Genomic DNA, 26,600 nt, shown 5'->3' with positions numbered 1-26,600 from the left:
AAAAGTGGAATGTCAGTATTGGGCAGAGAGGCTTTTTTGTCCAGGAGCTGAAGAATCATTTTCCCAGTAGGAGACATTACTTCATGCTACAACTGTGCAGATGACTTCGTCTGTATTTTATATGCATGGGCAGATGGAATCAGTTTGCATACAAGTTATTAATATGAGGAAAAGCGAAGTGCACACCTGCAAAATAGCATCAGTTGAGTAAGAATTTCTCTCTTACATTCTTGCTTTCTATATTAACTAGAATTTATTTATTTTAGAACTATGGATGTCCAAGTGAGCTTGAACAATGGTAACGCATTCATCACCAGTTCAGTGAAGATTACAGCTACAAAATGTGTAAGTAATATAAATATTGTTTTACTTTCCTGTTTAATGCAGAAATGATTGGTTTCATGAAATCTAAAACAAAAATGTGCTATTTATTATCAGACTTGTGTGGCTGACTTAATTTGACTTGGGCATAGAAGCTCTCTCTTATTTACTCTCAGAACTCAAGCAGTAACTAGTGGAAAGTTAGTAGTAATCAAGTAATACTGCTGACCCACAGTTCCTTTGAGTATCCACCCTGATCATCTTGCAAATCCAGATCTGAGATGAAGCAGGCCTTCCTTGTCTACTAGTAGGACTAAGACTGGCAGGACTTGTGCAGCTCAACACCTAAAACTTTACCAGACTACTGTCCCCCTGCTTTTATCTACAGAAAAGCTTCTTTTCCAGATCTCTCTCTCTCTCTCTCTTGCACTGTTTGTTTCGTAGAAAAAGCCCAAGGCTACTTTAGGCTTTGTTTGCATTGTCAAGAAAATTGATCAGTTTACATTTTCTTTAAAATTTATCTGCTTTTTCTATCTTACTGTATGACAGGTAAGTTCATTCCATTTTTTCGTAGTTACTCAGTGTTTTCCCTATCTTTATCCATCAACTACTTTGAGGTGTTTTGTCAGTCCTTTCACATTGATGATTTGTTCTGTTTTTAATATAGCTGTTGAAATGCATTTTTATTAATTTGTTTCTTCTCCATCTATCATATTTTGTCCAGTGGCTGTCATTTTTCCAGTTCATTCTTCTCACAGGTAGAAAAGACAGACATTTTCCTGCCTAGGCAAGATGAGATGGCCTACTCAACATACCCATTTTCCAAGAGAGGTGAAAGTTTGACAGGAGGGAGCAGACCAGACTGGACCCCGTGATCTCTCCTTTCTCTCCCTCAAAACTCCAAAAGCCCACAATGGCTGACTACAGTACACTTAATGCTGATGATCTTGGGAAGCTTGCATGCCTCACCATGCATGCCAGCCTCTGGCACCTCAAACAGTCTATGCTCTGCAGACTTGAGTTGTATTGGTGAAACCTCTAGTGCTCTCTCTTGGTGTTAGTCAAGAGGCGAGCAAGAGCCAACTTCCTTTCTGCAGGACTGGTGAGACTACAATAGCTACTCACTCCCATATCCCTGCACCATACCCTCCAGCTCCTGTGCTGCTAATTGAGCATGGGTTGTTTGGGTCACAGTCAGGGTTTCATTCCTTTGTGTCATGGAAGTGTTTCTTTTGATATTCTCTGTCTACCATTTTCTTTCTACAAACTTCATGCAGTGATACTGTCTCAACTACATTAATATGTAGGCGATGCTGCCTGATCTGTATTATTGTATAGGGTTTTTTTTCTTGCTATTGCTTTGAACATTTGTTGACTTGCAGTAGTTGGTGTGTGTATAATTTCTGTTGTGAGTCCATATTCTCAAAGGCAAATACTAGGCTAGCTGCCTTGTAGGCCATTGTAAACCTAACCAGTTTAATTTGGTGAAAATCAGTTCCCGTTCCTCTTAGCTCAGAGGTAAATACGTTAACCATTATGCCAACCCCTAATTTTGAATTCTCTATAAAATATTTCACATTACTGGTGTTGGGTACAATTTGCTGGTCTTTGCTAAGATGTGACAGCCAAGTACAATGTGCTGGTCAACCAAGTATTCAGAAGGTGTTAAAATGGGAGTTCTCTAAACTTCTTTTATTTCGATGTGAAATACTTTGATGAAGAATTTGAAATAAGTGCTTCTTTAACACCAGTTACAGTTAAAAAAAAGAAAAATAAACTTTTGTTGGAGAGAAAAAAATTTGTTGGAGAAATATAAACATTTCCAGGCAGCTATGGAAGGGGCTTTGACTTCAACCTCTTATTTATGATCATCTAATGTTGTGAGCCGAAGTCTGACAAGCCAAAAGATAAAGATATGCATAGTGAGAGTAAACATGCCAAAAATATAAACTAGAGACGTCAGTCAGAAGTCAAATTGAAAGGGATTATCTGTATAAAGATTCCTTTTCACTTCCTAGCTCTAAAAGACCCAGAAGTCAAGTATCTCGTGTTTCTTTCTTATCAGATGTGAAGACATATCCTCCTTTCCTAGGTCCTTCAGATTCCGTAGGAGTGTTTCTTTTGAGACTGACTAACAGTTTTTGTAGTTAAAGGAATGTATGTAAATAGCGATTGAAGCTGCTTTCTGATTTGTGGTAATTGATTTAAAAGTCTTACTTGAGTTGTATTAGAATAAGTCTGAAGAAGCGATTTGTAATCATGAAAGTGCTTACTGATTTTTGTTTTCCGTCACTTCATTAACTTGTTTTATACGTATTTTTTTAAGCTATGGTGAATATTTCTTTATATTCACTGTAGGGACCGACTTGCTATTGTTTCAGAAATAGTCTCCATCTAGTCATGCTACTGTTTTTGGTGTTCAGAAAAACAGAAATGGCTGAGGCATTCTGCAAAGTTCAAGCAGAGATGCTGTCTGTAGCTCCCATCCCCATAATGAGGCCAACAGTGTCCTTTATTCTCTGCTCAACCTTTCTTCTCATTGTAGATTCTATTCACTTGGCCTAATCTTGGCTGTGGTCCCAGATTTGCAGTCAGTTGAACTACAGGCACAGCCATGAACATCTTCACCATTCTTGATCTTGACTGCAGCCTGGACTTTAGGCTCAGAGCCATTATGTTGCAGCCCTTAATGTTGACTTTGCCACAGGAATTGACTGTTTTCATGTCAGTGCAATTGATGTCAAGTTAACTTTCAGCACTATGACTTTAGTTCAACCCATAAACATTAATTTTGGCTCTGATTCCTTTGGGGATTCTGATAATGATATGAGGTTTGTCCTTGTAATCTTTGGGGTCAATTCCCTTGATGATCTCCTTGGTATTGATAGATGTCTCAACTTTAACATGCAGGGTCAAGTTCTCAAGGTTGATGTTGGGATGATTTTTTCAGTCCTAGCTTTGGCCACAGTGGAGCTCAGCCTTATTGGTTTGGGGTTCTCCCATCAAACCAGGCTTATATCATCAGTCCCCACATTGATGCCATTGTTGCAGCCTGCACTGCACTTAATACTTTTGGTGCCTGTACAAATTTTAAATTTTGCTCAAAACATTTTTTTATTGTTTCTTGGCCTGGAATATTTGTCTTTTGCCCACTGTATAACCATGACGGGGTAGTCAGTGGATCTGTGCAGACTAGTTCAGGTGCATGCATTGCAATGAAGTCTTTTTCCTCATCTTCTGATGCCTCCCCAATGTACTCTGGGAAGCACAAGTGCATGAGGAGAAAAGATGGATTCCTAGGTCAGACTTAGATGTGAATAAAAATGAATAGCCACAGAAGATGAGAATGAAGATGCTGATTGCTCTCTCCCATTATCTCCCCTCTCCTTCATGACCCCAAGCATAGGGAGGATTTGGGCAAGATGAGAAAAAAGGGGGATGACCTGACCACACTACCTTTCTTCTGCACATTTTGCAGGATGCCTTCCACTCCACTCAGTCATTTTCTTGGATGATTTCTAGTCAACAAAATAGTTTGGTGGTCACAAGGATAGCTCTGTAAAACACTGATGTTATGGCACCCGTACTGAAGAATTCAAGCAAAGTCTTGTGAAGTCCCAAAGGCTGGGTGTAGACAGACAAAATGAGTGCCATAGTTATGGCAGTATCCCTTGAAAAGGCTCCCACCCTGCAGAGACCTGCTGTCCATCCCAGATACAGAGCATCATTGGCAGTGGAAAATGTTGAGAAGCATGTTTATACATCCTGCACTGTCACTCTGATGACAGTGAACTACTTGTACAATGAGTGGTACTTCCATTGACAGCTGGCTGATGAGCTGAGCTAGTCACTGAAAATGTTGATTGACTGGGACTTGGAATTCAAAATATAGTTTTGGATGAGCACAAGAAGTGTTGCCTGACACAGACATGAAATTCAAAATATCGTTTTAGATGCCAACCATGTCTCCAGGTCCCAACATCAATGTGTACCTAGCATGAAATATGCTGGAAGTGTGTAACTGCCAAAAATCATCACCACTACATATGGCTGCATCATGCCAATTTTGCCAAGGATACTAAGGTGAACTTTCTTAAAGCCCCAGTTTACTAGGTCAGTGCTTATGGGCCCACAGTTATAACTGATTTGGAAATGGTGAAATAAGAGAGGACAGTCTTTAGGGATGTTGGAGTAAAATTTATAACTGTCCAAAACTTAATTTCCTTAATGCCGTGAAGCTCTCATCAGCTGTAATTTTTGTGTGATCAATAGCCAAGGAATAATGAGGGAGAAATCATCAGGGTCATGGTATATTTCAGAACAATTGCCAGTCCAAAACATGGTAATCTTCAGCAAAACCAGGGAATTTGTGACCTTCTTTTGGGAAGACAGCAGACTAATTCCTAAGACATTACCAAACACTTCATCTCTGAAGGCTGTCCATCACATGGAACATGTGCTTTAGGACCTTAATACCCTAGAGTCTCTTATGTTGCTATGTTGCCCTCATCAAATGTTCTACCCCATCAGATAACTGTGGCAAGAAAAGAGGTGTTAAACCTCTTAAGGCAAAGAACCATCCCAGACATCTCACACAAGACCAGTGAAGAATCAAGTTACTACTTAGGCTTTGTTTTATTAGTTCCCAATAAAACAGTAGTTGGAGTGAACCTGTGGATGTACAGTGTCAAGTTGTTTCTGTACCTGAATGACTGTTTACTAGATTCTCCAAAGATGGATAGTCTAATTTCAACCCGAGAAATCCTATTAAAGCTGGTCCTGGCTGTGGGTATTACAGTAAATACTATGAAATCCCAGATAGAGCCCACTCAGACATTGACATTAATTTGATGCAAGACAGACGCCATGATCTGAAGATTACTTTTCTCCACCTGAAAGAATCCTTCTCCAGAACACTGTAAAATAGATCACTCAGACACAGACGTCATCTGCTTCCAGTTTTCCCCAAAGACTCAATTTACATGGCTCCCAATGCTGGGCTTTATATCTGATCTCTACAATGGTTTCTGAAACGACTGTGTTGTTCAGTCTCTTTCAGTCAGCTTGTCTAAGACCTACAACATTAGTTTATCTTGGTGGATGCATACATCATACCTATCTCTGGGCAGAACCTTTCTATCCCAAATCACAGTTGCAATTGTTACCACAAGCATGTTTGCATCAGGGTTGGGGAGATGATATATAGGGCAGAAGGTCTACTGTGACTTAGCATTCTGGAGCCTTAATCTGCTATTTTTTTCCACAGTATGTACCCTATTTCAATACTACATATGTGTATGTAATTGCATCCAATCTCTATTTTATTTCTCTGTATTTATATTATAAACTATTTTGTGTCTGTATTAGAAAATTTGAGTCTTACTGACTTCAACCATCTTCTAATTTGGATTTAAAGTAAGTAGCCTGAAAAAACGTTTTCTTATGGTCATCACGTCTTACAGAATGTCATCTTGAGCAGTAGACCTTGTGTGTCAGTATCTTTCTTTATTGGTCTTTATCAAGGATTGAGTGCCCTTGCAAACTGGTTCACCTGTCATGCCCAAGATAACTGAAACCAGTTTGAATCAATTCATTAATATACTTAGTTTCTTTCTGAATTATTCTTGTACGTAGGGAAACTGCCACATAGAATCAATGATCACAGGCAGCTCTGAGTTTGCTGGCCAGAACTAAATTCCTTAGAAATTATTAGAAAGGATTCTCATTGATTTATTTCCCAAATAAGTTGGGATCCAAAGTGTCTAAAATCACACTGATTGTATCAGTGTTTCTTATCAAGCATACTGCAAGTCTTTGGGTTCTGAGCTGAGGGCTCACTCAACCAGACCAATTGCAATTTCTCCAGCCTTTTTTAGAAATGCACCCTTGGATGATATATTTGCAACCACTATGTGGGTTTCTCTGAACACTTTGCAAGGCACTACAAGCTAGGTCTTTCTTCAGGGCTGCATACGTAAGTGAATGTTTCTATGGAGAGGGCCAGCTATGAAGGTAAGCTTAGGACTATGCCCTAATAGTTGATGGGTATGGTCCTTGTAATCTCATAGATGAATTCCAGTATTATGACAGGTATGTAGATCCATTGAACAGGTTTATCTCAATCAACATGACCATACTTCTTTACCCTATCTTAGCCTAGACAAGATCTGGAGGGATATTTTGTGACACTGTGATGTTAACAAAGGCTAAAAGAGAACTGGAGATGAAACTTATTTGCAGACAATTATGGGTAGATCCTTTGTCATTTTCAGATGCCAAGCTGCCTAAGCCATGCTGCCATTAGACCTAGTAGTGTATGATCTGCGGTGGTGGTGCTGCGGTAGCGTTGTTGCCTCACAGTAAGACGTCCGGTTTGATTCTTAGCTAGAGCATCTTCTGCATGGAGACATGCATGAATGGGTGTACCTTCGTTGAAGTTTGTGCATCAGGGCTGGCAACGCGGCACGTAAAAATCTACTGCCAATCATTAGCGGACCGGAGTTCCGCTGTGGCGACCCCTAACCAGGAAAAGCCGAAAGGCACAACAAAGTTTATGAGAATAGACCTTTTCATCCAGATCTAATGTTATGGTGCAGAACTTTCTCCCCTGTCATGCACCATGGTCACATGTATGTCATCCATAAGCATAGTCACACTTGGACTTCTCCATTCACCTTCTCAACTGTTGTATTCCTCCTAGTATTAAAACCGTGGCATTTTGCTTGTTTCTCACAAAACAGCCATATCAAGAAACCTTCAGTCTTCTTAATAGTCAAGCTGCTGAGTCAAAGACCCCATTTTTTTGGCCTTCATGGGCTTGTAGATGCATGTTTTGTCATATCTGGACTTCCATTCATTCATTCACTTGCCTGTAATCATTTGTCAGTCTTTGTGATAACTGACTTTTGACACTCATTGGCTTGAATTTCAAATTAGACTTGCTTATCCTTGCTGGGAAAAATAACACTGAAAAGTTCATCCCACAGTCAGAACATTGGTTAGCAGTACAACTGCCAACCAGACAAGACTATAATTCCATATATAACATCATTCATTTAGTCTATTCCAATATTATCCCAGGTACAGTCCTTTTTGATGAAATTTGTATTAAGTTTGATGTTCATTTTTATTTATGTTCATCTTTGAGAGACACTGTATAACTGCTGTCTGTTAGTGCAGGAACTTGAAATATAAGGTTAGTATTTTTGGTTGTGTTTCAAATGTAACTGCAACATTGATGCAGACAGTAGTTATATATGTAAAATGTCTTTATTTTTTTTTTTTTGGGGGGGGGGGGTGTATTTACTGACTGGCAGAGTCCATTACAAGATAAGGCGCAGTGTGAAAAAGTCACATATATTCAGTGACAGCAATGGCCAACTGACTTACATAGTAAGAGATTAAACATGATGAGTAAAATTAAAGGCAGACATTGTCACAGTTTTGAATAGTACTTTTTTATGTAGGTATATATTCCCAGGCATTTCATTGCCTGTGGTGTTTGCACTAACATAAGTAACACAAACAACTAGAAATAAATTTGATTATGAATTATAACAATGCTTTAAGTCTGACATAATAGTTGGGTTAGGACTCTTTACAAATTTATATATAAATCACAACCATTTCATCACCATCAAAGGTGGTAATTTAGAGACTATAATGCACAGTACAACCAAGGGAAAGGGGTAGGAGAGGGAGAATATGAAATCAGAGGCATGGTGGTAGAAGGGGAGTCTAATATTAGTTACAGGGCAAGGTGTGGTTGGTCAGGACCAGAACATAAGTATAAGTAGCAGACAAAAATCTGATGAAAGCAGAGGAAAGAGAGGATAGAGGAGAAATACTTATGATTTAGACTGGGAGGGGGTAGTACTTTTTAGTACTTTTGATGCCTTAGAACAGTTGCAAAGCAAATTTGTGCTGCAATGTTTTTAATGCACTGTGGCATGGTAGTAAAGAAATGGATTCCTTTAGTAATTCATGTGGGGTGTACCAAAGGGTCTATAATGCTTTAGCGAATGATGAGTATGTTAATAATAATAATCCTATTTAACCAGTTAGGCCCACTGGACACACAGTCCCTTTTCAGGGGTGACCCGGCAGCAGTTTCTGGTTAAGTGGCTTGCTTAACGTTACATGGTAGGTAGGTGGGCTGAGGGAATCAAACACTGTACCGCAAGAACTGCAGCTTTAAACCTTAAAGGGATTTTTTGTTTTGATTCTGGTGTTTGTTTACATTTCTAGTCTGGCTTTCAGAGAATGTGCCAGCTTTGACTGTGGATGTTGAGGGGGAAAGGGTGTGCTGCAAGGTTCAAACATTAGCAGGCACAGTCTTCTGCTCATTCCATTTTCTGTGTTAGTGTGCCAATTTCTAAATACTAGACACATGCCCGGATTGTATGACCTGGCTGCTACTACTTCTGTAGAAGCATGAGTGATACAAAGTTCAAACATTAGCAGATGCACTCATCTATTCCTTTATAATTTATTTTGTGTGGTCTGTCTACTAGTCAAGTTTACTTCCTTGCATACATGATACGTTTTGGTGATTATTGCATTGTATGATATGTTCTTAACCACTTTTCTTTCTCTTTCTACTTTATGCATCTGTGCCTGGTTCCACTGTTATCTGTCAACAAATAACCAAAATGATACTGTCTAGGCTTTTTGTCATAATTTTAACACTGTAATGCCTCGTGAGTGGCAGAGTCCCATTCTGACAACCTAACAAGCCTACATATCATTCAAACTGTGGTTACCATTCCAAGTTGCTCACATTGCAACAATGTCAGAGCAGTGATAGAACTACTATCCTATCCTGTTTATCACCTCATACTCTCTGATGCCTCGTCTTTCATGGCAAATCAACACAAAGTACATCATTTTCTTGTATGTCTGTTGTCTGACTTCATATACTGCTTTTGTACAACTACTCATAGTGTATGGTTGCCACCTTTCTGAATGCCCAAAGTGACACTTTTTATGAGAATGTGAGATTTTGTAGGACAAACCACACTTACAACTAGTGCTAAGGACTGGACTGCAGTTCATTGCAAAAAAAAAAAAGATTTTTTGTCAAATGTGATGTGTTTGTCGTTTCATGTAATATTTAGGTGTTTCAAATATAAAATGGTTTTATACATCTATTGAAAAAAACTTCGGAAACATTCTTGCCCTACACATCTCTGGACATTTGCCATTTATGATGTTTTTTCACAGGACATAATTGCCAAGCTAGGAACTGTCCTGCATAAAGTAGGACATGTGATAACCCTACGTTACTGCCATTATTGAAGAAACACAGCCCACAATGGAAACCTGCATTGCGTTATCACCATTTCTTAATCCCATGCTACCTTCATGTCTAAATAAAATTCTCTTTTCATTACGGTACTTATTATGATACCAAGTGTTACTTTGTTATAGGGGGATGTTAATCAGAAGGGTACCACCATCTAGCTTTTGGCTTTATTACTGAGATTATACATGAATTACCAAACACAAAAAACTAAGAATAAAACATAAAAAGAGATGAGAACATGCACCATGCACCAGTTTATTAAACGTTAAGCACTTTCATAAGACAAGTGTCTAACTTCATCAGAACACTCAGTTAAAACACAACACAGTTTATATAAGTAAAAATCACATGACATAAAGCTCCCTCCCCCTAATTACTCCTTAAAACAATACATGTTGAAACAGTAAAATATAGTATTTCAAACACCTTGCCTTCTAATTAAAACACACAAATAGTATGAAACAATAGGCTACATAGTCAATACATTTCTACCTTACTTTTTCCTCACTCTCACTTAATGGAAGAACTTGTCAAAAAATTCAGTTACTGAAAAATAAATTCTGCCTTTAGTTAAAGGATACTGTTGATAGATATGGTCTCATTTAACCATGGAGGTACAGTCTTCTAAGCTGCCATATTAATTCTTTATATTCTAATAAAGTTTCATGTGGCCCTTCCTTTGGTCAAAACTAACTTTTTCAATACAAGACTATTTAAATGAATGTGTAGGAAATGTAATAATGTGCTTAACTAGTGCATTCTTATCGTCCAATTTTTGAATGTCATACTGATGTTGGTAAATCCTCGTCTTGAATTTATTTTTTGTGCTGCCTATATAAAATGAGGCACATTATTGATATAAAGCTATATATACTATGTTAGTACTCCGACAGTTTAGTCTCTGTCTTAAATTAATGACCCCCCACCTAGGAATTCGTACTTCCTCACCTTCCTTCATATATCTTCATTGGTTGCAGTGGCCACACTTATTCATACGCCAACCCTGTGGTCCATTCCTACATCTCTCAAGAATAGATTTAAAGCACAAATCTTTTTTATATGCCACCACAGGATTATGCCCAATTTTTTCGAGGTACTCATCATCACCCCTAAAAATATTCCAATTGTGGTAAATATTTTTTATCCCCTTGAAATGTAAGTTATAAGGTAAGATCAGAGCTCTATGAAAATTAATGCTGTTTCCTCCACCACTCAACCCATAATTCTCACTAACCACCCTAGAGTTTGTACCAAGCAGGGGAACATACACCCATTCCTGTCTTTTCCTGACAACCTCACTTATAATACAGTCAAGAAAACATAGGCAATAACCCCTATTCAATAACATTTCTTTTAAGACCAAGCATTCTTCTTTAAACATCAGCTCATCACTCACCATATGGGCGAGTCTCACCATTTGCCCTTTCACTAGTGATTTATTTTGGTGAACTGGGTGAAAACTATCATAATGCAATAAAGTGTTAGAATAAGTAGGTCTTCTTCATAGGTTCATAGATTAGTACTATGCTAACTGCTCTTGCAAGCCATTTTAAGCCTAGCCAATTATTCCTTGTGAGACTCAAACCCTGCACCTTGTGTTTGTAAGGCAAACACCTTAAACATTAGGCCACCCTCCCAACCCCTAAATTTGATTCAGATCTCTTTACCACTCTGCAATGGTGACGTCTAAATAGTGCAATTTATCTACATCAACTTCCATGGTAAATTTAAGGAACGTAGTACTTGAGTTAAAATATTCAAAAAACTCCCTTTAGCTAAATTTGTTGAAATTAATATTAAAGGATTGTTATCAGAATACAGTTGTATATTTAAGGACTCATGGGGACTTTTTAACCCAAGTCTCTAACCAGCTGTATTCTGATGAACTATTTTTTGTAACTGTAGACGTTTGTGACATATTCGGTGATACCCCATGATGAAGGCCTGGAAATGTTTCATGAATTCCTGTGCAAACACCCAAGAGTAGATAATGAAAAAGTACCAACTATAGTGACACTTATGGATATAATGTTAGGGAACAACTACATAATTTTCGAAAACCAATTATTTCATCAACTCAAAGGTGTGGCAATGGGTGCAGTGTTTGCCCCCACATTTGCCACTATTGTGTTGGCTAACTGGGAAATTCAATGTATTTTCAATATGGAATTTAGTAGATGTTGAACTTTTTATGGGTGTTTCCTGGATGACATTGTCATCTTTTGGACAGCATGGAAAAAAAGATTGGATGCGTTTTTTTGAATATTTGAACACGAGTACTACATTCCTTAAATTTACCATGGAAGTTGATGCAGATAAATTGCACTATTTAGATGTCACTGTTGCAAAAGACAGGGTGGAAAAGAGATTTGAATCAAATCTCTTTAGAAAACCTACTTATTCTAACGCTTTATTGCATTATGATAGTTTTCACCCAGTTCATGAAAAGAAATCACCAGTGAAAGGGCAAATGGTGAGACTCGCCCGTATGGTGAGTAGTGAACTGATGTTTAAAGAACAATGCTTGGTCTTGAAAGAAATGTTATTGAATGGGGGTTATCCCCTATGTTTTCTTGACTGTATTATAAGTGAGGTTGTCAGGAAAAGACAGGAAGGGGTGTATGTTCCACTGCTAGGTACAAACTCTAGGGTGGTTAGTGAGAATTTTGGGTTGAGTGGTGGAGGAAACAGCAGTAATTTTCATAGAGCTCTGATCCTACCTTATAGCTTACATTTCGAGGGGATAAAAAATATTATCTACTACAACTGGAATATTTTTAGGGGTGATGATGAGTACTTTGAAAAAATTGGGCACAATCCTGAGGTGGTATATAAAAAAGATTTGTGCTTTAAATCTATTATTGAGAGATGTAGGAAAGGACCACAGGATGGGTGTATGAATAAGTGTGGCCACTGCAACCAATGTAGATATATGAAGGAAGGTGAGGAAGTACAAATTCCTAGGTGGGGGAACATTAATTTAAGACATAGACTAAACTGTCAGAGTACTAATGTAGTATATATAGCTTTGTGTCAACAATGTGCCTCATTTTATATAGGCAACACAAAAAATAAATTCAAGACAAGGATTTACCAACATCAGTACGACATTCAAAAATTGGACAAAAAGCATGCACTAGTTAAACACATTATTAAGTTTCCTACACATTCATTTAAATATTCTTGTATTGAAAAAGTTAGTTCTGACCAAAGGCGAGGGCCACATGACATTTTTTTAGAATATAAAGAATTAATTTGGCAGCTTAGAAGCAAATGCCACTGTACCTCCAGGGTTAAATGAGACCCTATCTATCAATAGTATCCTTAAAACTAAAGACTGAATTTTTTTTTCAATAATTGAATGTTTTGACAAGTTCTACCATTAAGTGAGAGTGAGAAAAAATAAGGTAAAAATGTATTGAATATGTAGCCTATTGTTTCATAGTATGCTGTTTGTCTTTTCTGCTTTTCCCGGTTAGGGGTCGCCACAGCGGAACTCCAGTCTGCTAATGATTGGCAGTAGATTTTTATGGTGCCGAGTTGCCAGCCCAACTTACAACGAAGGCATGCCCATTCACGCATGTCTTTTGGAGGGCACTCGACCACAGGGAGGACATACAGACTCCACACAGAAGGCACTCCAGCCAAGAATCGAACAGGAGAACCTCTTGCTGTGAGGCAACAACGCTACCGCTGTACCACCATGGCTTTCTATTGTTTCCTACTGTGTGTGTATTAATTAGAAGGCAAGGTGTTTGAAATATTGTATTTTACTGTTTCAGCATGTATTGTTTTAAGGAGTATTTAGGTGGAGGGAGTTTTATGTCATGTGATTTTTACTTATATAAACTGTGCTGTGTTTTGAGTGGTTTGATGAAGTTAGATACTTGTTTTACGAAAGCGCTTAACGTTTAATAAACTGGTATGTGGTGCATGTTCTCGTCTTTTTTTGTTTTATTCTAAGATTATACAATGTCATATTATAACTGCACTTGAGACAGCGTTGTTGTGCTGTCATATGCATACTTTTTCTGATCAAACTATGTTGTGCTTTTCTTCCTTTTCATTGTCACTGTTTGCTACAAAAGAATTGTCAAGTACTTCATCAGCTAGTGTGGCACCTTAAGTCTACCACTGATTTTTTTAAAGGTATGCCCAGTAGCCATCTAGACCACTACACATCCATGTAGAAGCCACTTGTCCTCGCTTTGACACGAAGACAAGGATTACCCACATTTTCTCATGCCAATTAACAGTCTTAAGCTCTCCCGGTGTAGCATTTTTAGGGTGTTTGCCACAGCGACATCTTTAATTGATCAGTGAGTTCATAGGTTCATAGGTTATTACTGTGTTACTAGGCTAATGACCACTAGGGTTCCTACAAACCTAGCCATGCATCCCAAACAATTTGAGTCCCAAGTGTCAGACAGGGGGCATGTTAGCAGGCAAGAAGCTAAGGATGTGTGGAGGCTGTTAATTATGATAATACTTTATTTATTGATGGCCTCTGTCCTTAAGGCAAATGGGGGCCAGATCAGGGGTAAATTTATAGTTTCTCATTCAGTTGTCAAGGTTTTGTTTGAATAGGGTCAAGGATAAACTCTGTTTTACATAGATGGGGAGCCTATTCCATAGTGTGAGGATTCTTTGGGACACATATGTCCAGTGCATTCTGTTTATGTCACAAGGGAAGTTCATGTCCTTGGAGCCAATATTTCTCATGCTGTTTGTGTTGTGCATACGCAACATATCCATCAGGACTGGGTCTGAGAAAGCCATAGAAACTAGACAAATATCCCTGTCAGCAGGCTGTAAGAGACTAAATACAGAGACAGAGCCTTTACGTGATCAGTGTAGGACAGGGTATTCATGCCCTGAATTCTCCTGGTGAGAAACCTTTGTGGATATTCCAACTGTTGCATGTGAGTGAATTAAATATTAGGATGGCATACTGACAGTCTGCTGAAATTAACTTAAGTCATTCATGTCAGTGAAACAACAGTTAATTGTATTTTGAGATTGTCTAGGTCACAAAAGTCTGTACTGTTGTGAGTGCCTTTATATGTTACATGAAGCAATGTCATGTCAGTCACTTGTATTTATGACCTCATCCATGGATCCTTCCTTCTCTGCTTGGGAAAAATCCTATACTATGTAAACATCTGTTAAGGGTGCCATCAGTTTTACTTTAAAACACCTCTGTATGTTCTCCAGGCATATCCAGCATTTAAAGGTTGTGTGTTGTATACCCAAGGTACTTGGATTTTTTTTCTGTTATTGACTCTGCAGTATAGCACAAGAGGGTTATACATTCCTAACCAGGGCTGGTGTTAGCATTTTGGGGGCCCCCAGCAAGTATCAACCCCAGCAAGTATCAAGTTGGGGCCCCATGAGACATTTCAAGTCTAAGAATCACCCAGTCAATGCCAACCTTCCTAATAAACATTTTATTTCACACTGTGGAATTTTATGAGTAATAGACACAAACTGAACTGTAGCTAATATGTGAGACTTGTCTGCATATATCAACTGGACACAAGCTGATTTAAGTATATTTTCTGCACTTATTTAAGATTTGAGTGCGTAAATATTGTGCGTCTTGGATTCAGTAAATATTGTGTCTCTGAATCTCTGCAGTTAGCCATCTGAGCTCACTGAAAGTTGTTAGACTGCTTGAAATTCCTTTGTTAGTGTTAATTAGCTTGGGGGTTTCTGCTAGCATTAAAATCTGTGTTGGTTACATTTCTAGTAATCATTTTAAACTCAGGAACCCCACTCGGCTTTCCTGAGAACACTGGAGAATATGAAGATCTCTCCAAACACCATTATATTGGGTGACTTCAACTACCCAAACATAGACTGGGAGCACTACTCAAGCCCCAACACCATCGCCCAATGGTTCCTAGAATTTATAAACTCAAATGCTATGGAACAACTGGTCACCACTCCCACAAGAGGGGAAAACATATTGGACCTGATCATCACCAACATGAGGACTCTATGCTCCATACCAGAGGTATACTCCTCATTGGTAAGATCTGACCATAAATTAATCTCACTGGACATCCATATCCCGTCCCCACCCCCAGCCAAGGAAACCACGGTGAAGAACTTCTCAAAAGCAAACTTCACACTTCTCAAAACTGAGGTAGAATCCTTCAAAGCCCCCGGGCCAGTGGAAAATACGGCCCAAACCGCAGAATCCTTTACAAACGGTTTCTCTGGACACCTACAGGAATGAATGGCTCGTGCTATCCCAAATAAAACCAAGACTCATTCCTCCAAAGGTAGGAGACCTGTCTGGTGGACCCCAGCCATAAATAAGCCAAGCAACAGAAGGAGGAAGCTACTACATGATAGAGCAAAATCCCAAAAAGGGAAGGCATCTCTGATCAGTACTAGCAAGAAAACTATGATCCCTCATAAAATCATCTAAGGCCAGCTTCGAAAGAAAAATTGCACAAGATGCTAAAGATAATCACAAGGCCTTCTTTAGTTATGTCAGGAACCTGGGTGGCAACTCCCAGATATGCTCTGAGTTAGTTCAAAATGACAAAAAATACACTGAACCCACAGACATTGCCAACATCCTGGCAGACAGGTTCAGTGCAAACTTCCCCCCAAAAGAGCAAATGTCTATCCCAACAGAGTGTAGCCTCCCTGACATCACAGATGCACAGGTGAGAGCTGCCCTCTCCAAAGCAAAAAACACAGTGTCCCGGGCTGCATCTTACACAAACTCCAAGAAGAACTGAACTCTCACATAAAGTCACTGTTCAATCTCAGACTTACTACAGGATATGTACCCAAGGAATGGTGTACAGCAACAGTGGTGCCACAATGGACCCCGGAAACTATCGCCCTATAAGCCTGACTAGCCTGGTCTGCAAAGCTATGGAGCGTATCATCATGAAACTCATAAACAAAGACATTAGGAACCTCCAAATACTGGATCCTACCCAATTCGGCTTTGTTAAGGGCAGATCTTGCCTCTTGAACCTGGTCAACTTCTTTGAAACAGTCACCAAGGCCATAGATGAAGGGAAGGTAGTCCACACAGCCTACCTGGATCTCGCAAAAGTCTTCAACACAATACCCCACTCGGGCATCATAAATAAACTCACCAGCTTAAATATCAACCCCTATGTCACAAGATTGGTTGCAAACTGGCTCAGGGATCGAACCCACATGGTCAGAATTGCAGGTGCCATGTCAGACTCTAAACCAGTTACAAGTGGCGTCCCACAAGGCTCAGTCCTGGGACCTCTCTTTTTCAGTATATATTTCTCTGTGGTACAGGCTAACATGGGAGGACTATGGCTGACCAAGTTCGCAGATGACTGCAAACTGGGTGCCATAATCGACTCGCCGGCTGACACAAGCATCCTCCAAAAGGGTCTCACAGAGACGGATAACTGGTGCCAGAGCCATGACCTAAAGCTAAATGCCAAAAAGTGCATAGTCATCCCCTTTGGGAAAAACAAAGTGCCCACAAATTACCACATAGGTGGTAATCCATTAAGTATGGAAGAAGTAATTAGGGATTTGGGGACCCAAGTAGATAGCAATCTCTCCTTTGACAATCACATTGCCAAAGTGGTTAGAAAGACCTTCTGTATAGCCCACCTTATCACAAAAGGGTTCACATCTAGATCAAGAGAGGTCATTGTGCCCCTCTACTCATCACTCATCAGGCCCATAATTGAATACAATGCCCCATTTGGGATGTACCTTACCCGACACCTGCAGCAACTGGAAAGACCCCAAAAGTACCTCACCAAGAGGATCAAGGGACTCAAACAGATGCCCTACACAGTTAGGCTAAAGAAACTCCAGCTCTACTCAGTTGCTTACTGCCTGCTCAGAGGCGATCTGTGCCTGACGTATAAAGCCATGTCCAACCCAGAATTAATGGACATGCTCCACCTCAGGAAATCCAAATCCCTTAGAGCTACACGCTCCAGGGACTTAAACCTCAGCACAGAAATAAATAGGACTGGAGGGACAGATTCATATCCCAGAGGCTCCCCTCACTCTGGAACAAAATCCCAATCCATGTTAGGCAGAGTCCCTCAATGACCCTCTTCAAGAGAAATCTTGATGAGTGGATGGGAGATTGTAGGTTTACCCCTGGGATCTCTTCTGTGTCCCTACTAGACAGAGGCACAGTAAACTAACCTCAAAAGGGCTATCTTCTGTGACCTACTATACAGAGGCACAGTCAACTAATCTAAAAGGGTGGCGAAAGCCAAACACACTCTGGCTAGGTTTATAAATGCAATAGGGCAGATAGCCTAGTATCAACCTATGAACCTATGAAACACACCATGTTGGCCCACCTCACAGAGGGAAATCCACAGTGACTAACTTTTAGTTGCATTGATGTTACATTACAGAAATCTTATGTATATGTCTGGCTTTAGGTGAAATGTTTCCCTTGACAAAGGACTCCATGGTGCCTTCCCACTGCCTACCACTTTCACCAGCTCTCCCACATATACTCATCATCCATCTTGTTTTCTCAAATTCCAAGTTCCCTCCACACCATGTAGATTGTTTTTTTTTCTTCCTTGTTTTACATTGTGCTTTATTCTTCAGCTTTTTCCAGAAGTTACTGCTTTCTAAATAGTCTGAAGTACATTTTAGAATTTTTTTAAACAACCTGTTAATCCAATGATGGTTTGAACTAAAATATGACTAAGAAAAGAAATATATTGTCACTGTTCATTTTTACTTTCCCTTGCTTCCTTTCAACATGCCCTAACAGGCCAACACAGCACATTAATAACTGTTGAAAGCAGCCAGTTTGGGGGCCACCAGATTCTCAGAAACCATAAGGTTATAGATGTTCTGAGGTACAGTTTAGAGCATTTTCCTAACTGATCCTGTGGTGACATGAACAGAAAGTCATGAATAAGAAAATAAATTCAGTCTTTCTTTCTCATTCAGAGAAAATTTGTGCCAGAGGCTTAATTTCAAAATAGTCACAGCTCCCACTAAACTCAGCAGAAGACAAATGTTTGAAAGGACACATAAATGCTATATGGGAATACTGCCTATATTCCTACACCCCTCCCCCACCAAAAAGTCACCATCTGTGTACCCTTTTTGTGTTATACTGGGATTAAAGGACCACTACGGGAAAAAAAATGAATGAATACATATATTTATATATTTTCTTGAAGTCGTACATATTGCAAACCTGAAAGATGTAGTCAATATTAATTTTATTGTGTTTGGAACCCAAATGCCCTCCTGAGGGCAGACATCCTAAGGAGAGTTTGTTTTCTTCTAAAGCTAAGATCACGGTGCACATGCCTGGGCTGTTCCATCTCAGTTCCATTGACTTATAATGGAAGAACTGAAAAGTAGTGCTAATTTTGAGAGGACTTAGCAAAGGTAACATTTGCTGTTCGTCACTGCCTCTTACAAATGTGTCTCCTACTGATGTCTTACCAACTAATTGTTGAGATAATACTTTTTTTAGAGATTCAATTTTTGTGTGCTTCAGTTCCTTCTCAAGTTACTCCTCCCATATTCCCTCCCTCAGCAAGGCAGAGAATCATGTATCCTGCCTTGCAAGGATGTTTTAATTAGTCAGCTTTGCATGACAGTGCACACCAGAAAGATCAGTCTGCCTGGTGTGCCATTAAAAGCATTCCCTCATCTCTCTATTTATTCAGGTCATCTGAATAGCACTTTCAGAGTAAATGTTATGAAATGTTTTTAGCACTCCTTAATATAAAAATCTGTAAACTCCTGACAATGTAACATACACCGATTATAATTCATGTTGGCTGATTAATTCTCCTTATCATTAACCAAGCTTTACATAACGATGCAGTCTTCAGCTTTCTTACTTCTGAGATAGGCCAGTGATGTCACCTTCTACTTTTCATAACTATTGCTTTAGTATGCACATATCCATTTATGTTTAAGTCATGTTGTTTTCATTGTTATACAATATACTCCTTCCTAAGCATAATGCAATGCCTACTACCACTGCCCCTACCAGAGTGCATAAATGTTTGGCTTAATGTCAGTAGTGTCTTCCCATGTACGCTGCCACAACAACCTTTTTTTATATAGTTTTATATAACATTTCTGTCTGTTCCTTTAAAAGCCCAAAACAAATTACTATCTAAGCTAACATGTTTCACACTACAGTCATTTGATAATAATTTGCACTTCAAGTAGCAACTTCAGAGTAGGCATTGGTAATTCTGTAAACTTTTTCCCCCTTTATTTTGAGAAGTATTACACTTATTCCACAGTGCTCATCTCCCACTCAGCTGTTGTCACTTTGGTTAATTACTTGGAAGTCAGAGCCCACTGCCATTCTGTAGATGTCCATTGCACACAGTAGATAAGATAGACATGCGCACACTTGTTGATCAACAGCACAAACCACTGAACCTATTAAAAAAATGGCTATAACAAACCAGTGCATTTCTTACTGTCAGGATGTGACAACACAACTGTAGGTAACACACTACTAATGTCAACTAGAGAACACCGTGGCATCAGGTAGTGATCCCTGTAGCTGTGTTTCATGTTTTTCTCTTACAATAACCACAGGATGTGGATGAGCACACACACACTGTATAATGTACCACCTGTAATGCCACAAGGCCAAACCAAGCACATCAATAACCATATAAATTCACAACACCAAACACATCACGCTTACAGCATCATGCACGTGTAACATAAACACACACACAAACTAAGACCTTTGGCAAAACAAGGGGAGCAACTTCTGCAATCCTAACACACACATACACTGTATATAAGTACAGTTATAGGCTGAACTTAACATAACAGTAGATGTTCAAATGATCACTAGCCTTAGCCATATGGGTTATACCTTGCCAAGTATATAACAGCTGGCCAGCTTCTAAAGCTTCAGAGTGCTCTGAGGGGCTTTACATCCAAACTTTCAAGCAACTAGAGCTCAGCTGATTAAAAGGCAACTTTGAGCATGAATCCCTTCAGAGCTTTCCTGCCAAGAAGGAGAGGGAGGCTGAGCCATGAAAGGACAATGCTAGGAACAAAAAAAATAAATGTCCACACCTTGGCATAAAAAATACACCAAGCATATTGACTGAAATTGAAAAATATACCAAAAAGCAATATGGATGGGAGGGTGGAGCTGCTACCACACCACTGAACATTCGAATATATACTGTTATGAGGCAAGTTCAACTTAAACAGTTGTACTTTGTTTATCATATTGAACAATGCTGCATTAACCTTAGCTATGTGTGTAGATACATTTCAGAGATGGAAGGAGAAGAGTCCAGGAACCCTTGCAGAATGGTCCTAGCAAAGCATGATCTGGACTTAGAGAAATAATCAAACTTATAGTGCTTTGTAAAAGTATGCACAGAGGACCAAGTAGCAACTTCTAGAATACTGCCCTTTCCAAAAAGCCATAGATTAAGCCAACGCCATGGTAGACTGGGCCTTGGTCCTCCCTGGAATATATTTGCTGTGGTGAGTATAACAAATGGTAATACCCTTAGACAACCATTTGAAAAGTTTTGGCACTTTCTTATCTTCACAAGAAATGAATGCAGCTGAGGCACTAACATCACCATGTGTTGAGATGCCTGATGTGTCTTTGTGATTTTCAGAAAGCTTTAAGATGTTCTTTCTCAATGCCCCCTTTGATGGTTCCACTTTATTTTGGCCAAAAGTAAAGTACACACTAACCCTGAGTCAGCTAAATTATAAGACTCTCTCTCTGCAGTGAGGATCTATTTTTCCACCCCTCAGAGAACCTAACCTAGGAATCAGAGGGCTGGTAAGAAAATGTGGCTTCAAAAATTATACACAGCTCTTAAATGGACAACCCTGGTGATAGACCTTCTTGTGGTAGAGGAGGAGGGAGTTACAATGGATATTACCCTAGAAGCAGAGGCAGACAGCATAACCAGGGATTTTGTGGTCCCTTACTGAGAAGCTCTTTTAGTGCCTTGAAGGGCTACCTGACTACTGCACTCTGCAGTTAGTTGGGAGGCACCTGTCTCTGCATCCAGAAGCCTGGCAAAACACAACAGTGGACTCTCGGGTGCTACATATAATTTCTAAAGGCTATCCATATACATTGGCATAATGGCTAAGGTGTTTATCTCATAAACACAAGGCACAGGGTTTATTTCTTACTTTTAAGATGAGAAGTTTGGCTAGGCTTAAAATGACCTGTAAGGGCAGATAGTCTAGTACTGACCTATGAACACATTCTATACCACATTTCCTTCCTCTTATAAAGACAAAAAAAAGTTCCTGATGTTCTACCCAGCCAATGGGAACTTGCAGTGGCAGAAGTTTCCATGCTGCTAGAAAACAGAGTAATCCAAATGATCCTCAAAGACCAGATAGAATCGGGTGTCTACTCAAGGTTATTTTTAGTACCTAAGGAAACAGGAGACCTCAGACCCATCTTGGAACTGAGTCACTTAAACTGCGTATGAAGTAGACAAAATTCCAGATGGTCAAAATTCAGTCCATTTTGTCTCCTCTGAGGAATGAAGCCTGGATGTGCTCCACAGATCTCAAGGATGCTTACTATCATATAAAGACAGAGAAGGGTTTGAGGAGATCCTCCATTTCCATGAAAATCAGCAACATTGGATATGAAAGTGATGTATTTAAAATAACGATAGATCCATGTTTTGTGATTTTTCATCTGGTTCAGCCTACCACCTGCCCCCTTCCAAATTGACACAAATGGCCTTTTGGTTTCTGGGCAGTTCTCTGGCACATCCTGTCTGTGAACAGTCCTACCAGACTGTCCTCCATTCATACCTTTTTACTTTTATGCTAGGTTTAGTCTTGAATACAATTTTTATAAATTATTTTACTGGAGTAAACACGATCTGAGGTACTAAGATGAAGTGAAGTGAATTATTGGTAGGGGAGGAGTCAGAGCCCTGGAACCAAGAAGCTTCAAAGTCAGTGCTGAGGTCGGATTTGACAACCCATGTTTGAATCGGACAAAAATCAGACAACACGACTATTATTACGATATGTACATAAATGTGTTTACTTTCCCTGAAGAACTCCAGATAAGCAGTGTACTGCGTTTAAACTTTAAGAAGTTGTTTATTTCTGTAACACGATAACACAGATGTGTGCCCCTCTACTCATATTTACAGAAAACAAAAAAAAGATGTGAAGCTGAATATTATCTTTTGAACTGTCATACTCCTTTAAAAAAAAAACAAAAGGGGTGAAGAAAATGGCACTGTACATTGACTGCTTATTTGTGTGGAATGCCAGGAACACTGAGTACCCCATTTCAGTGTATGCAGCAGATGCCATTTGTTGTTGTGCACAAAAACAACAACAGATGTTTCATTGCCCCAGCTGACTGACAAAATGAAAGTGGAAGTTTGTGCACTGGTTAACTACACTATGACATGCTTCTAATATGATAGGTGTTTAGTTGTTACTGCTGAGATCAGGCTTGAAAAGATTAGCACAGCATGCATCCCCATAATGTGATTACAAAGGCTGTTAGGAACATGCATACGTACCACAAGGAAGGGTAATGGGTGCATCAAAGGAAAAGTTGTGGAGCATTTTGTTTCATACAGCTGTGCTGCTGCATGAAACTACAGGGCAGGCATCAAGTCTCCAGACATAGCCAGTGGCAATAACATTGCACAAAGGCAAACATTGTAACGGTTTCTCAAAATTTAAGGAATGTTCAGTAAGTATGCAGTTAAGGCACCATTCATAGGTCTGACAAGCTACACATGCATACACTGTAAAGACTGATGAATAACAATGATCCTGGCCTTCAATACAGGAACAGGATAGCACAGTGGCAGGTATCATGCTGAGCAAATGAACTGATTATGCAGACATTATGCCTCCTTAGTGAATGAATGTGAGTGCCTGCTCACTGAAACACAGTGAAGAGAAGGATGTCATGCATAGTTATGGGATCCTAAGTTGGAGGTAATGACCTAGAATATTCACAAATATATCAACAGTTTCATGAAATACAGTGTGATAAATCTTACATGAAGTCATTGCTCACACTGCCCAGTAAATACACACATGGTACTGGTATCCCAAAGCAGTTACATATAATGATGGATGCATACCTCTCAACCACTTAGTGTATGAATTTCAGATAAAGCTAAAAATAATGGGGAACAAGGCCCATATCTGGGTAATATTTTACATATTGATCTTATATAATCAAAGGTTGCTAGAATAACAGGTTTTGCATTGGCATACATGTTCCAAATGATATGAAGTCTGAAACTAAAATGTACGTCAGCATTTGGTGATTTCGGTCTCCAATGACTTTCCAGAAAACCACGAACTTTATCAGAAACAAAAAATCTAGGCATTATTTGAAAATCTGGAAAGTTGAAAGAGTAGATGAACAGTACACCTATAAATAACTCAAAAGACACAAACACGTGTATGTATGTGACCTCTATTTGTGTATAAAGAGAACACTGGCAGGTTCAGCACAACTGCACATTGGTTTGTAGACTAGTCATATCTGTCTTTCAAATTAATGCAGATAATATGAGTACCACTGACTCTTTTTGGCATCATATGATGGCATGTCTACACAACTAACAGCATATACAATCGAGTATCATTATCAAAATATTCCCTTCCTACATCTGACCACATGGCAGCATCATTATGCTTTCAAGTCACAGTTCTAAACCCAAACTAATCCCCACTGTTATGCAAACTTTGGCAAAACATCCTCCAGAAGTGGAGCATCATTATAAGACCCGTTTGATAACCAGGAAGCCAGTGGCCTACTTGGGTACACAATCCCTTTTCAGGAGCAGTCTCTGGTTAAAGTACTTGCTCAAGGTGACACAATGAACAAATGAGGGTCAAAGTAATCAAACCTGTAGCCCAGGAAGATCAGAAAGTGCTGCACAGGTGACTGTTAAAGAAATGGTAGCAGAAAATCAGATGGGGGATGAGCAGTTTGGCTTTAGAATATGATGCAGCACAACTGACTTGATGATTGCAGTAAGGCAGATAGAGGAGAAGAAACTGGAGATGATGAGGGAGTCCAACTGTGCATTCCTAGACTTGGAGAAAACATAAAACAAGGTTCCAAGAAAGTTGACTTAGGCAGTCCTGCACTGGTATGAAGTGGCAGAATTAGTGCAGGCTATGCACAAGGACCAAATGACCGGGTGTTCAGACTCACTGAAGGGTTCCCAGTGGAAATGCGTGTGCACCAGGGTTCGCCTCTGAGCCTACTGCTGTTCATACTGGTGATGGACTACATTTGCAAGCAAGTCAGAGGGACAGATAAAGCTGCTTTATGGAGATGTTGTGGCATTGCAAGCAGACACTGAACAAGAACTTCTGCAAATGATACAGAAAACATACCGAATGAAACTGAAAAAAGACAAGACAATGCTCATGGGAGCAAAAGAGGAAAATCAGAAGGAGCTGAAAATTGAGGTGGTCAGTCTAGAATCAGAAGAACTGCAACAAACTGGCAAAAAGTGTTGAGGGTAGTGTCTGATAGAAAAATGCTAAAGAAGCTAAAAGTAAAGTGTACAAAGCAGTGCTGCAATCAGTGCATCTGTATGGCAAGGAAACCTGGGCAGTGAAGTCAGAACAGTTACAGAACTTAAAAGTGGCTATGTTACTGAGATGGGTTAGGATACACACTATGAGAGAGATGAAAATAGTAGGACATCAGAACAGAAGCCACATTAGCTCCAGGTACAGAGAAGAACAAAGACAACAGAGAACATATTAAGGTGGTTTGGGTACATGTGCAGGAAAGCAGAAGATGATCTGGTGAAGATAATTTTGGAGAAACCATAAGAAGACAAGAGTAAACAAGGATGTGCAGCCAAAAATGCCTGTGACAATCAGGCATGAATGCCAAAAGAAGGTAAGAGAGTGGCATTGAACTGAAAGAGGTGTTGACATTTGATTAGACACCCTGATCCCATGTAAAAAAAAAATGGAAAAGAGTGTGATGAAAGTAATGATCACCTGTCATTATGTTATCTCCTTTACACTACCAGATGTAAAAAAAAAAAAATACAAACCTTCAGTAAACTTTAATTTACAAGCTTAAGAAAAAAAGTACTGGCTATCTGTACATGAATAAACTAAATTGTGCTGCATGTAAGGCAACCTTGCATTGTGGATTGTGGGAATAACTACAACATATATATTGCTAACTTGAACCACAAAGAAATGTAGTAAAATTTCTGAGCACAAATGATCATCCAATAACAACAGCTAAGACAGTAGAATAAAAACGTAACGGATATTGTAGAAAAAAAAAAAAAAAGATAAAAGTAACATTGATCATGGAAATGAATACACCAAGCAACTGTACTGTTCTCAGCAAAACAGACAAAAATCATAAAATACTGGGATGTTTATTTATTTTATTTTATTTTACATTTGTTTACTGGGATGGTCCGACTGGGGCAAAACCCATTTTCAGTGGAGGCCCGGAGAGAAAAGCTCCAGTAATGCTTAACATAAAATTGTCACAGAATAGTACAATATTTTAACAGAATAATGATAAAAATTGTAACAGAATAATATAAATACAAAACAGTAATCATGTAGAGCATGGTATGAAGCACTAGGTAAACTGTATTAAAAAAAAGAGTAGTACATAATATAACATCTGTGTACACAGAAAACATAAGATTAGGTAGGAAGTCAAGTTAGCAAAAAGATTCACCTAAACACGGAGAGCATAGTTAATACTTCAGTGAAGTAAAAAGCAGGTAAGAAGCAAATTATTTTTAGAGTAGTAGTACTACAAAAAGATAGGGTAAGAGAGTTAATATTCACAGTACAACTCTACTAATTGTGATTATGTCAGGGAATTAACCTGGAGTTAAATGCAAGCAAAAAATAATAAACCTGCCCAAACAGTTTCAAAAGCAGTAGTAGCAGCAGGACTAATGAAGGATTGTCAAGCATACAGACATGC

General features: G+C 39.2%; 1 protein-coding gene across 1 annotated transcript in view; it reads left to right on the top strand.

Moving 5' to 3' along the window:
- LOC122793290 (anthrax toxin receptor 2-like) overlaps nt 1-26,600 on the top strand; it is a 3,151,219-nt gene that overhangs the window by 2,134,493 nt on the left and 990,126 nt on the right. Inside the window, exon 5 of the mRNA XM_044061158.1 lies at nt 267-345. Coding sequence (XP_043917093.1) covers nt 267-345 — 79 coding nt within the window. The remainder of the gene's footprint in view (nt 1-266; nt 346-26,600) is intronic.

The sequence above is a fragment of the Protopterus annectens genome, chromosome 2.part0 (genome assembly GCF_019279795.1).
Source record: "Protopterus annectens isolate FY-2018-M chromosome 2.part0, PAN1.0, whole genome shotgun sequence".
NCBI lineage: Eukaryota > Metazoa > Chordata > Ceratodontiformes > Protopteridae > Protopterus > Protopterus annectens.
Note: the sequence above shows the minus strand (reverse complement) of the source record. Positions and strands in the feature narration are given on the sequence as shown.